Source organism: Furipterus horrens, unplaced genomic scaffold (genome assembly GCF_987537825.1).
Source record: "Furipterus horrens unplaced genomic scaffold, mFurHor1.1.pri manual_scaffold_3, whole genome shotgun sequence".
Classification (NCBI taxonomy): Eukaryota; Metazoa; Chordata; class Mammalia; order Chiroptera; family Furipteridae; genus Furipterus; species Furipterus horrens.
The window spans coordinates 36,377,734-36,391,638 of NW_028327173.1; the positions used below are offsets into that span (position 1 = coordinate 36,377,734).

General features: G+C 38.7%; 1 protein-coding gene and 1 pseudogene across 1 annotated transcript in view; one reads left to right on the forward strand and one right to left on the reverse strand.

Annotated features, from left to right (window-relative positions):
* Positions 1-470: 470 nt before the first annotated feature.
* The window catches only part of ZYG11B (zyg-11 family member B, cell cycle regulator), a 92,811-nt gene continuing 79,376 nt past the window's right edge, over positions 471-13,905 (forward strand). The window contains exon 1 of the mRNA XM_090269473.1: positions 471-661. Coding sequence (XP_090125599.1) covers positions 632-661 — 30 coding nt within the window. The 5' untranslated portion in view covers positions 471-631. The remainder of the gene's footprint in view (positions 662-13,905) is intronic.
* On the reverse strand, positions 9,322-9,833 carry LOC150014911 (acyl-CoA-binding protein pseudogene; annotated as a pseudogene).

The window sequence follows — 13,905 nt, forward strand, 5'->3', positions numbered from 1 at the left end:
AGTAGCTAGAAAGGTGGAGATTTGGATGATTAAAATTGAGTTTTACAGGGGTTACAGTTATTGGTAATGAAGAGATCAAAGGTATGAGCATGGAAACGAGAGGCTGTGGCAAAGGCAATCCCTAGGGGAGAGAAACCTGAGAGGCCAGGGCAAATCACCAAGAATTATGAATGACACTAGTAATGAATGACAAAGAACCAGAAGCAAAGGGGCCTATAGGTGACTGAAATCAGTGACTGCTCTACTTTCCCTTAACAACGTAATAGTTAAAGCTCTTATTTTTAAAGGGAGGATGGGATTTGAAAGGGTGTGACTCCTTTAAGGGCCTGGGATAAGGAGAAGCCAGAGAGGGATCTCGGGGTCCAGACTCCACGGCTGAGTCTGCGCAGTAAAAAAGGCGGCGGGGGCCAAGCTCGGCTCGTGAGCGGGGGCGGGGCCTCCAGGGGGCGGAGTCTGTGCTCCCAGTTCGGCTGTCGCTGCTGGTCCTGCACTTCAGCTTCTGAGCGAAGGAGGCTGAGGCCTGGGCAGAGCCAGAGCCGCCGCTCGCTGGAGCCCCCTGGAGCCCCAACGCAGGCTCAACCTGGGGGCGGGCTCAGGCCCGGCCCGCCGCCGAGCCCAGGACAGAGGCTGCATGCCCGAGGACCAGGCCAGCACAGCCATGGTGAGGGACCAAGGCCTGCCCGAACCGCAGCTGCCTGCCACCCCGGCTCCCGCAGGCCTGCCCTTCCCTAGCTTCGGTGCCCCCTCTGCGCCCCGCCTTTACCTCACCCTCTTGTTTCCACCCTCTTGGCGGCCCGTCCCCCTTCCCGTTGCTTCCCGGCCACCTGCTGGGGTGACAGTCCCCCTTTTCTTTTTCCTTTTTGGTGACACCTTTTTAAAAAAATCTCCCCCACTGACAGCCTCTTTCGCGTTCCCCTTTGCTGCCCCCTCTTCGTCCTTTAACCCGACCTTCCTTTTCTTCTCTACCATTTTGCCTTTATCTCGCTTTTGCGATCTCCACTACTTACCTCTTTTCCTCCCCGTTTTTCGTTCCTGCCCTTTGCTCTCGCTTCTTACCCCCTTTAACCATTTTATCTCCACTGCCCCCTCCTTTCTGTGCCTTTTCTCCCCTTCGACCTCTACCATCCACATTTCCTCTCCCCTTTATCGGCCACCCCCCACCCCCACCTCGCTTCACAGCTGTCCCCGTTTCCTTCTCCGGGTTTCAGGGATCTAAGCAGGAACAATTTGAGGGCGATTGCTTCCCGGGAAGGGCAGATGGGAATTGGTTGTCTTCTTCATCTTCTTTTTGTAGGGTATAAAGGCGTTACTGGAGGTATTGGAGAGCCTCGGGGCCTTATTACCTAGTGTCATTGCAAAACCTGAGTGATCGTGTGTTTTGGAGTGATGGAATGAGGCCGGCATACATCCTGTGACCTTATGAGATATGTAGCCTTTTGACAGAAAAAACTAAAAATGTTTTCGAATGTATTTTTATCTTGAGGGTCTTTTAATGTGGAGGTACAATTTGGAAAATTAAAAAATGTTTATTTACAGGTTTGACTGTTACTCAGAACAAATCGTTTGTAGTTGGGAGGCAGAGACCAGGGCTTCTAAAGACTGAAAATCAGCTTGGCAGTCAGATTGTGACAGTACTCTTTAACACCTTCTATGCCTTCATTTGTTTTGCCCTTTCTGAATTTAGTTGGGTAACCTTTATATTTGCAATTCTTCTCCTTCCTGTTTCAAAATAGATTGAGGCTTCAGGTGGTTTTTCATTGAGTTGGGTCATGCATGGTTTACAGTTCATTTAATGAACACATTTCTCCATCATATGCAGCAATCTATATTTTGGTCTCTGGGAGGAATAAGACATTCTAGTCAAATCTAAGTCTTGGTAAGCATGTTCTCCTAAGAGGTTAGTTAATTTCTGTGCCCCCCACCCCCCATCTTGTTTTTTAGAGAAGAGGTTTATAATGAAATAATTTAATTTGTGAACTTTCCCTAACTTGCTGACTTTGCATCTTTGGGTTGTCATCCTCCTGTGTCTGTCTTCACAGCAACCCTTCACATTCACAGCCCATCACACTGTCAGTATGTTAACCTCTTCTCCTGAGACATGAGTTCTTATAGGTAGCAACTGTGCCTTACTTATTCCTGTTATTCCCAGTGCCCACTTAAATATAATGGGAGTATGTTCTGAGAAAAGCATCGATTTTGCTATCGTTTGTACATCAGAGTAGGTATGCTTACACAAACGTAGTGGTATAGCCTACTACACACCTAGACTTTATGATACACCACTGTTGTATATGCAGCCCATTATTGACTGAAATGTCAATATGCAGTGCATGACTGTAGTTGAGATGTCTAAGACAGAGGTTCTCAAACTTTGCCATGAACCAGAATCTGCTGGAGAGCTTGCAGGCTGCCTCTTCCAGAGTCTGATTTATTAGGTCTGGAGTAGGGCCTGAGAGTTTGCATTTCTAACAAGTCACCCATGTCATGCTGATGTTTCTGGTCTGTGAACCACACTTTGAGAACCACTAGTCTAATATATAGTCCTTACTTTTTATTTGTCTAACAGTTTTTTTAGTGCTACTGACTATGTTGTCATTGGGATATTACAAATAATAAGATAGAAGTAGTTTCTGCCTTTTTGTATCTTATATGTGTGGACAATGTAGACATCAAGTAGAAAGAGTAATTTTAAATGTAAAGAGTACTAAAAACAGAAAAGTTGCAGGATCAAGGTATGGGATAGTCAGGGATGGTTTCCTAGAGGATCTTACTTTCAGGAAGAAAACTGAAGGATTAATTTATAGGAATTGTGTTGTGGAAAACAAGATAGAAGGAATAGCACATGTGAATGACCTATGGTGGTATTCTCTCTTGCCAGTTTAACTTTGCATATCCTGGAGTTTTCAGCTAAAGGAACTCAAGGAAACCCCATCTGCCCTGCCTACCCATGAAAGACAAAAAACAAAAAACACTAGTCACACACCTCTTTTCTATAACCCTCTTTCATGTAATACATATAAACTGTAATTTTATATTTTTTGAAGTGATTATTTGGTTAATATTTGTATCCAACCCCAGACCATACAAATCGTTGATGTAGAGGTGGTTTTTGACCAGCTTCTAAGTAAGGGCCATGTGATGTTCTAGACACTGGGGTTACAATGATTAACAAAAAGACGTCCCTGCATAGGGAGAAAGGTAGACTGTAAATAAATTAATGTGTAATGAGACATAATTACAAATGCTAAGAAGAAATAAATCAGGGAAAATTTGAGATCTTGCTTCCCAGTATATATTGTCAGTTTTGCCCAAATAAACTCATAAAAATTACAAATAAATAAGTCAGGATAAGATATAAAGTGATGTATGTGTATATGTGGCAAATATTTTAGGTAATATGGTTAGGCAGCAACACTAATAGCTAATATCTAATGAACATGATTGTATAGGCCCTGTTTTAAGTGATTTACATATTTTATCTCATTTAATCCTTATAGCAACCTAATGAAATAAGTACTAGCTCTATGAATGTAGAGACCATATTTGTTTGGCTCATCATGGACTCTTAACACTTAGTGACTCGTGCATATGTGCTCAGTCAGTATTTGGTGAATGACTTTAGGCATGATCAGAAAGACAAGGAGGCTTAATTGAGAAGGGGACATTTGAACTGGGGGTCTTAACAAGTGGGGTTTTATTGGGTGTTTGGGAACGAAAGCCATTTTTAGCAAAGGGACCAGCTTGAGTGTCAAAGCTGAGATAGAAGCAGTTATGATGTATTCTGGGAAATGTATGACTCTAGCATTGAGGGTGCAGTAGGAAATGAGACTAGGTGAGCCTACAGTCAGATCATGGAGGAACTTGAATCCTAGTCTCAGGAGTTTTGGTCTCATTATAAAGACACTGAGTACCTTGAAAGGTTTGTGTGTGTGTGAAGGGATGTCATAATTAAGAGATTTGGAGGATGATCATTATAAATCAATATGAAACATGATTACAAGTGGGAAGAGCTGTTACAATAGTCTGGGTGAAAAATAAGTATGTGCTTTATGTGCACTTTCTCCCTAGCCTTGTTATGGTGGTGGTGATTTAATTGGAGGAGGGAGAATATAGGGATATGAAATATGAAGATCTGGCACACCACTTTTTGTGAATTTTCTATAGAGACATTACTACGGAGTTGTATAAGAAACAAACAGCTTTGCAATTTTGCTCACAGGGCCTCAGATTTCATATGTGCTGCCTTCAGGGATATATGAGAATATTAAAACAAAGTAAATTTACTATACCAAAGTCCTTTTATTTACAAACAGTAAGTCTCCCAAAGGTCATGTATGAGGTCATGTAGAGAGAATTAGCATTTCCCAACCTTAATTAAAAAAAAAATTTTGTGTGGTATGAGAAAGGAGTGATTTGAAGTAAAATATATTTTATTTTAAATTACATATATAATTTAATAATGCTTTGAACAAAATACATTAAAACAAATTTATTTTTCCAGTTTTACAAATGACATTAACATGAGATAAATCATTATTGTCGTATTTTAAAATGAATATATATTACAATGTGTATTGAAATTAATTATGTTTATGGTATCAGAATAGATAAGAACTGACTTTTTAACCTTAAATTTGGAATTATTGCATTTTTGTACTTAAATAAATCAACAGGTTTTTTGCCTGGCTGCTGTGGCTCAGTGGGTTGAGCGTTGGCCTGCGAGCCAAATGTTGCTGGTTCGATTCCCAGTCAGGACACACGACTAGCACATCAGGTCCTGAGTTGGGGGCACAAGTGAGAGGCAACCACACAGTGATGTTTCTCTCCCTCTCTTTCTCCTTTCCCCTCTCTCTAAAAGTAAATAAATACATAAACAAATTATTTTTTAAAAAATCAACAGGTTTTTATAATTGTTCTGTTTTGTTTCTAAATGACCAAATTAAAGGAATGGTTTCAGGCTGCTACTTGAAAGCTTATTGCCACAAATAAAACATTGGAAGTATTGATAGTTTGTTTCCAATAAATGAAGATCTTAATTGGATATAACTATCACCACACTTCCTTTTTATTATTTTTTAATGCTTAAAAAATAATGATCTATCTTGATGTAGTACCATTTAAGAATTCTGATCAGCCCTGGCTGGTGTGGCTCAGTGGATTGAGAGCGCTGGCCTGCGAACCAGAGGGTTGCCAGTTCAATTCCCAGTTAGGGCACATGCCTGGGTTGCAGGTGGGCCCCTTAGTTGGGGGTGTGAGAGAGGCAACCAATTCATGTTTCTCTCCCTCCCTTTCTCCCTCCTTTCTCCTCTCTCTAAAAATAAATAAATATAATCTTCTTTAAAAAGAAGAACCTCATTAGGTAAATACATTCATTTACTTGTGTCGTCAGTGTTTCTTGTCTTTAACCAACAGTTCATTATAAGAATAGAAGTAATTTTAAACTACTGTGATTGTTCAGTGTTCAGATGAAGTTATAATTGAGTGATAATATCATGAGCCAGTCTCCTAATTTTCATTGATTAATTTATGCACAGCAGATAAAATTTTGGATACTCTCAAACTATTCTGTTTTTAAAGGGGAAAATTTTTAATAATTATTTTATTGAATGGTTAAAAATATATAAATTTGAGACAGATATCAGTATTGAATTTAATGACTTGAGCGATTGGGAAATGCTGGCTAGAACATTGTTTTTTTCATAGGTTCTAAAGCTAGCCCTTAAAAACACATTTAACCAATAAGTGGAAGAAATAGTCATTATTTACAATGTAATAAAACATTTTTAATGCTAATAGTAATTAAAATAGAAAAATAATGTTAAAACATAATTCTTGAGTACTGGGACATTTATTTAGAGGAGCATGATCTCATACAATAGCTTTCATCTAGTGAGCACACAATGTATCAGATGATGTGCTAATTAATCTTCACAGTCCCATGAGGCTGATGATATTTTCTCATTGCACACATATGAATAGTGAGGCTTTGAGAAATCAAGTAACTTTCCTAAGGTTATATAGCTAATAAGTGACAGAGAAGGATTCAAGCACAGGATTGTCTGACCCCTAAGCTGGTACTATTTCAAACACCTTCTCTGGGCTCTTATGAGGTTGTAGTAATATTTGTGTCATTGTTTCCATTATAAAAATAATTTATATTTATTGAAAGAAAATTGGTCAAAGGGTATATATAATTTTATGGTTCTTGGTCCATATTGCCTTCTATAAAGCATATAGATGCCATGCTGCCATTAGCATTTAGATACTTTTTAACCTTGAAAGCTTGGGAATGTACTTTCAGAATACATTAATGGGAGAAAAAAGCAAAAGGCTGGTAGGAATTCAGTATTATTTAAAAATGATACTGCTCTTAATTCTAACAGCATCTATTATGCATTGAAAACAGTGTGTATTTCAAGATAGTATTGTATAGAGAGCATACTTGGTATGAATGTGACTTCGTGGACTTTTTCTGATACTTAAGAAGCCTGCAGTTTAGACTCTGCTAATTTAGTGTTCTTATAAGGGTGCTGTGGCCACACAGGCTGTACTACACAACTCAAGTGACAGTCATACATATGGACAGCAGTGGGTCTACAAGGACCTGTGTCCTGTGTACTTACTTGTCAGTGTCTAGCACATAGTAGAGCTCAGCAAGTAGTTGTTGAATGGAAGTGTTTTGAGTAGTATACTAGGACCCTTATCATCTAATTACTTAATGACCTAATCATTTAATGATCTAATCATTTTATGAGGAAAAAGTCTTTGCATTTTATGCTCTGTAACAGCACACCGGATACTTTTTCCTGATTACACTGTTTGTTTTTGCCTAGAATGCTGTCCCTCTATCCTGTTTAACCGTCATGTGTTACCTTAAATCTGTGATCTTCAACTGGTGTGCTTCAAGAGACACATTGGCAAGAATTTTTAAAACTTGCAATACCTGACTGTTTATTTAGTCAGGGACACTGGCCTCTTTTCCCTTAGCTTGTCAAATTAAAATATGACAACAACCAGCACAACAATAGCTACCTGGTGTGAATTAATCAAAATTATACCTATTTTTATCTTTGTCAGAGCAGCAAAAATATATTTTTTGGTGTGCCACAGAATTTTATTATAGTATTAGTTTATGTGTGCCATGAGATGAAAAAGGTTAAAAATCACTGCCTTAAACCTTACCTCATTTTTGAAGCCTTCATTACCTCCAGGTAGCCTTGTGTTACTTTTTTACATATGCCTTTCCTGTACTTTGTGTATGTCCTGGTTACAACAGTTATTCTGTGGTGGTGGTATTGTGTGTTAACACTGCTGGCTGTCTCTCCAGATTGTGAATTTTCTGAGGGCAAGGACAGTACTGTGTTTTATCAACTTCATGTCTTAAGCATTTAGCATAATTCCTGAGACGTAGTAAGAAGATAAATATTTGTTCAGTGAAAGAATGTGTGTATTTTGTAGAGAATTGAATAAGGTGGTGTTAACTGGGATGTGAGTTATAGAAGAGGGCAAAAAGGGTAAACACTCACCCTGGCCCATGCAGCTTAGTTGGTTGGAGCATCATCCCTTTACTGAAGGGTCACTGGTTTGATTCCCGGTCAGGGCACATACTGTGGTTGTGGGCTAGATCCCTGGTTAGCACAAATGCACAGGGGGGCTGATTCATGTTTCTCCCTCATATTGATGTTTCTTTCCTTCTTCCTTTCCCTCTCTCTTAAGAATAAAATAAACCTTAAAAAAAAAAAAAAAAGTGAACACTTTGTATAGGTCCCCTGAGGGGAAAAAAGGGTAGATAGTTAAGAAATGTTGGATTAGATAGTTTCTCTTAGTAGCGTAAATGGTACTTTTCAGGTAGGATACATTTGTTTGTCCAGAAGAGTTGAGCTGGAAGAGCTAAGAAGGAAGCCAAGTGATTTTCAAGATTAATTGAAAAACAATGTATAAATACTTACAAATTACTTGTTTATAATGTGTGGAGGTGTCCTTCCAGAGAATAGAATATTTAAACACGGATAGTAAGGAATCAGTTACAGGTAAATCTAGAGGGGTGGTTAATCATTTAAACATTTTTTTGGCTTTATATGAAGATCTTTTGTTTTTGTTTTTTCCTATCTCCATTTCTCTTCTGTAAAAACATTTTTCTTAGCTCTCCAGTAACTTAATGACTGTTCAATGTCATATTCTCCTTTTGTAAAAGGCATTTAAAAAAGTTTGAATGTTCTTGGCCCTGGCCTGGTGGCTCCGTTGGTTGGAGCCTTGTCCTAATACACCAAGGGTGCAGCTTCAATTTCTGGTCAGGGCATTTAGAACAATCAACCAATGAATGCATCAATAAGTGGAACAACAAATTAATATTTCTCTCTCTATCCCTTTCTCTTCCTTTTGCTCTCTACAAATCATTAAAATTAATAGTATATTTTAAAAAACTATTAGGGATGCAAAGTGATAGAAAACACAACTAAAAATAAGGAGAATGATTAATCATTTGAAACTGACCCAGAACTGCCACCAATCTTAAAATTAGTAGAGGACAGTAATAACAGTAATTACAAATATATTTCTTATGTTTGACAAGTGGAACATAAACATGGAAGATAAATATATATATATGAAAGACCACCCCTGGCTAGGAACCTCAGGTGGTTAGAGATTGTTCTGATACGCCAAGGTTGGGGGTTCAATTCCCAATCAGCGCATATACAGGAATCAACTGGGAAATACATGAGTGGTGGAGTAGCAAATCGATGTTTTTCTCTCTTTCAAAAAAAATCAAATTTAAAAAATTAAATGTTTGAATGTTCTTGGTTATGTAATGTCAGTTTCTTTTCATGGGCTTTGAAACTTTTGGTAAATCATTTCACCTCTCTATGCCTCCATTTTTAACTCTATAAAATGAAAAGATTATGTTATATCCTCTCTGTGACCCCTTCCACCTCATAAAAAAGTGTAGTAAAGTTTTGACAAGTTAAAGGTAAGTATTATAGTAGAATAGGTGTGCTCTATTAGCAATTGTACTATGGAATTATGGCAAGCTGCTTTTATAGCTTGACATTTTTTGAGCTCTTAACTCCATGAATATATATACCAATTTTTCTTTTTCTTTTTTGACTTTAAGTATATTTTATTGATATGCTATTACAGTTGTCCCAATTTTACCACCTTGCCCCTCTTCACCCAGTACCCTCCTTTCTTCCAGCAGCCCCCCACCCCCTTAGTTCATGTCCATAGGTCATGCATATAAGTTCTTTGGCTTTTCCCTTTCCTACACAATCTTTTTTTTTTTTTTAAAGTAACAAATATAGTTTTAATTGACCTAGTTATAAAAACTACTCAGCAAGGTCAGTAACCATTTCAGCTCCTTTATATATTAGAGCCATATCCTGGACAGTGTTCAGGAAGAGGATTGGTTCTATTATCTTACTCCATCCACAGTATTAGAAAAACAAGGGATGATCATCAGTTTAGATGAAATGCATGGCTGGCAGCCAGACCTAGACCCTAGATTCCATACTTCTTCTTCAGCTCTCCTACTTTGTCGATGTAAGCTTTCATGGCGTCTTCCTTGGCAGTCCCTTTCAGCTCATTCCAGGCATCCCACTTGGCCTTGCCTTTGAGGTCCAACATCCCAGGCCGTTCTGTATTTACGTCACCCACAGTTGCTTGTTTGTAGTGGCTGTAGATGAACAGCATCTCATCATCTGCTGGCTTGGTCTTCAGGTGCTTAACTTCCTCAGCAGCTTTGTCAAACTCAGCCAGAGACATGCCGGCAGGGTTGGCTGCAAGGATTACAGGGAGCTGGCGGAGGCGGCCATGAGCAGAAAGGAGTAGCCCAACACTCGACTCTTCCTACACAATCTTTAACATTCCCCTATCTACTTTGTTCCTACTAATTCTGCGACTTAATCCCTGCACCATTTCGCCCATTCTCCCCCTTCCTGCTCCCAACTGATAACCCTCCAAGTGATCTTCATACCTATGATTCTGTTCCTGTTCTGGTTGTTTGCTTAGTTTCTTTTTCTTTTTGTTTTTTAGATTCAGTTGTTGATAGTTGTGAGTTTGTTGTCATTTTAATGTTTATATTTTTAATCTTCTTTTTCTTAAATAAGTGTCATTAACATTTCATATAATAAGGGCTTGGTGATGATGAGCTCCTTTAGCTTTACCTTGTCTTGGAAGCACTTTATCTGTCCTTCCATTCTAAATGATAGCTTTGCTGGATAGAGTAGTCTTGGTTGTAGGTCCTTGCTTTTCATTACTTTGAATACTTCTTGCCAGTCCCTTCTTGCCTGCAGAGTTTCTTTTGAGAAATCAGTTGGTAGGCTTATGGGAACTCCTTTGTAGGAACTCTTCTCTTGCTGCTTCTAAGATTCTCTCTTTGTCTTTAACCTTTGGCATTTTAATTATGATGTGTCTTGGTGTGGTCCTCTTTGGGTCCAACTTGTTTGGCATTCTGTGTTTCCTGAACATGTATGTTTCTTTCTTTCATCAAATTAGGGAAGTTTTCTTTCATTATTTTTTCAAAAAAGTTTTTAATTTCTCGCTTCTCTTCTTCTTCTGGCACCCCTATGATTCAGATGTTGGTATGTTTAAGGTTGTCCCAGAGATTCCTAGGCCCCTCCTCATTTTTATGCATTTGTGTTTCTTCTTTCTGTTCTGGTTGAATGTTTATTTCTTCCTTTTGTTCCAAATCATTGATTTGAATCCTGGCTTCCTTCCCTTCACTGTTGGTTCCTTGTACAGTTTTCTTTATTTCACTTTGTGTAACGTTTATTTATTTATTTATTTATTTATTTATTTATTTATTTATTTTGCCGTACTCTGTGAGTTCTCTGAGCATCCTGATCACCAGTGTTTTGACTCTGCATCTGATATGTTGGCTATCTCCATTTCATTTAGTTCTTTTCTTGAGGTTTATTTTTTTCTGTTCTTTCATTTGGGCCATATTTCTTTGCCTCCTCAATTTGGCAGCCTCCCTGTGTTTGTTTCTGTGTATTAGATAGAGGTGCTTTCACTCTTTGTCTTCATAGCATGGCCTATGCAGCAAAAGCACCTGTATATTGTATGGGACAGAGTCTTAGGTAATTGCCAAGGTGGGGCCACCCACTTCACCGCTCTGTGGCTCTGTTTGTGATGGGAGGCTTGGAGAGGGAACGTGCCACTGCCTGGCTTCTGGTGATTTGCCCAGCACTCACTCTGTTTCCAGTCACTTTGCCTATTTCCCCTATGTGATTGGTGCCCTTCCGGTTGCTGCCCTGGGATTTATATGCATTCTAAGACCGTGCAGTCCCTTTAAGCAGCGAAAATCCAGCAGTTTCTTCCACTGTCCCAACCCCAATTGGTTTCTACAGCCCTAGGTAATGGGGGGTTTATCTTCCTGGTGTTGAGACCTTGGGCTGTGCGGGGTATCCTGGGGCTGGGATTGCTCACTCACTGGGTATCCCTCCCAATTTTTATCTACTTCATGTGAATGTGGGACCCACTGATGCAGCTTGTCCAAGCCACACTGCCTCTTTGCCCCATCTCCATGACTCCACCCCTCCTATCCATCTTGATGAATGTGGCTTCCTTAAATTCTTGGTTGTTGGACTTCCTTATAGCTCACTTTTCTGACAGTTCTGGTTGTAACTTGTTTTTGAAATATGGTTGTAATTATTTCTATGGTTGTGCAAGGAGGCAGAGCCTGTCTACCTACAACTGCATCTTAACCAAAGCCCTACCCAACTTTTCGTACCAGAAACTATTCGTTCAATTATGTTAATATTTGCATAGTACTTTAGTATTTTAAAGGCATTTCCATATTCATTCCATTTATTCTTCACTACCATTTTGTGTGGTTGTCAAAATAAAGGTTTAGCATCAATTTTACAGATAGGAAAATAAATTACCTTCCCAGTTTTCTTAAGGTTACACAGCTAGTAAGTAGCAGAGCCACTACTGACTGCAAGCCCAGTGCTCTTTCCATTATTAACCTGGCTTCTCTGTTTACCATATTACATTTCAAAACTTACAGTGATAGTTAAGAGGGAAATGATGCTGAAGTATCTCTTTGAGTTAGTGATTCCTATGATCTGCTCATCAGTTCAGTGATTACTGAGTTGAATTTTAGTTTCATTTCTTGGAATAGTTACATGGGATAAAATGGAAGGGAAGGGGATTTATGTACCTTTCTAGGCCTTGATCTCTTACAGTTGGAACTCTAGCTTTTTTGTCCTTCAGCACATAGAGTTGTTTGCCACACTGGCCAGGCTTTGAAGTGAAATATGCAAAAAGCTTGTCTTACCTGCATTATTTGACATCTAGGGATCTCTCAAAGTAGTTGGTGGTTTTAAAAAAAAATACCAAAAAAGAAAAAGAAAAAGAAAAGAAAGGAAAATACTCCCCATTGTCCATGTCAAATAGTTCATTATATCTGTACCCTGGAACACAGTATATCTATGCCTTTGGTACTGTCTTCTTAAACTTCTTCCTCATTTGTTAAATTATTGTTTAGAGAAAGAGAATATAAAGGAATTTGATATATCTAAGATTATATTAGTATTTATTCTTGAAAGTCTGACTTGATTGAATTAGTAGTAGAATATATAAGGGGAAAAAAAACCATAAACAAATGAGAGATCTCCCATGGGGTAGTACAAAAATGAGGAGTCAAGGATTGTCAATATCTGAAGTTCCTTATATCCATAAACTCAAATGATACTTGTTTGCCTGTCAGTCCCATTCTTTAGTATATGTGCTGCCGAAGCGAGCACATCAATTCCATTCTTTAATTTCTGGGCTGGACTTGGGGCTTATATTTCTCTCTAGACATCCAGTCTCTTTCTCTAGGGAAAAATCATTATTTTAAGTATACCTAACAATAAATTTGTGCTTGCTTGTTCATTTAATCCTTCAATAAATATTTAGTGTCCACCGTGTAGTAGGTGTTGTTTTAGGTTCTGGCAATAACAAAACATAATGTTCGTTTTATGGAGTTTATATTCTATAATAATAGCCAACATTTCTTGAGCAGTTAATATATGCCAATCACTATTCTATGAGTCTTTCACTTGGAATTTATTTAATCCTGACAACAGTCTTATGATATAGTTACTATTATTGTCTGCATTTTACAGATCATGATACTGAGGTGTGGGGAGAGTAAGTACTTTGCCTAAGGTTACATAGTTTTGTAAGTGGTAGAGCTGGCATTTTAACCTAGGTAGCCTGATTCCCAACCTTGCACTTTTCACCCACGGTATTACACAGTCCTGCAGAGAGATGTCAATAAAAAATTTATTCATAATCATAAAATTGTCAAGTTTGTAATCTTTGTAGGTACTTGGTTTCTGGCCCACTCTTTAGAAAAAAATCATCCAGGGATACAGAAAATGGAGCTCTATCAGAGCCATTATCTTTTTTTTTTTTTTTAAGATTTTATTTTTTTAGAGAGGGGGAAGGGAGGAAGAGAAACATCAATGTATGGTTACCTCGCATGCCCCCAACTGGGGACCTGGCGGGCAACCCAGGCATGTGCCCTGACTGGGAATCAAACCAGAAACCCTTTGGTTTGCAGGCCGATACTCAGTCCACTGACCCATGCCAGCCAAGGTGCCATTATCTTTCCTATTGGAGGAATTGTCAGTCTTAGGAACCTTTCAGGTTGGAGATGAGATTTGGAGCCTGATTCATGAGTTGGAACTAAGACAGCTACATAAAATCAGGACTTTAAAATGCCTACACCCTTAGTGAAAAGGTAAACTAAAAAATACCTGCCTGATGGTAGTATAGGGAGACAAAAAGGCTTTTTTTGTCTCAGTATGGACTCTGGATGGGAAAAGTCTCTCTTGAGGATTTACAGCCATGAACTTGCTGTCCTGTGTGTCTGAAACATAAATTTATATTACTTGTGCAAGATTGTGTCTAGTAAGT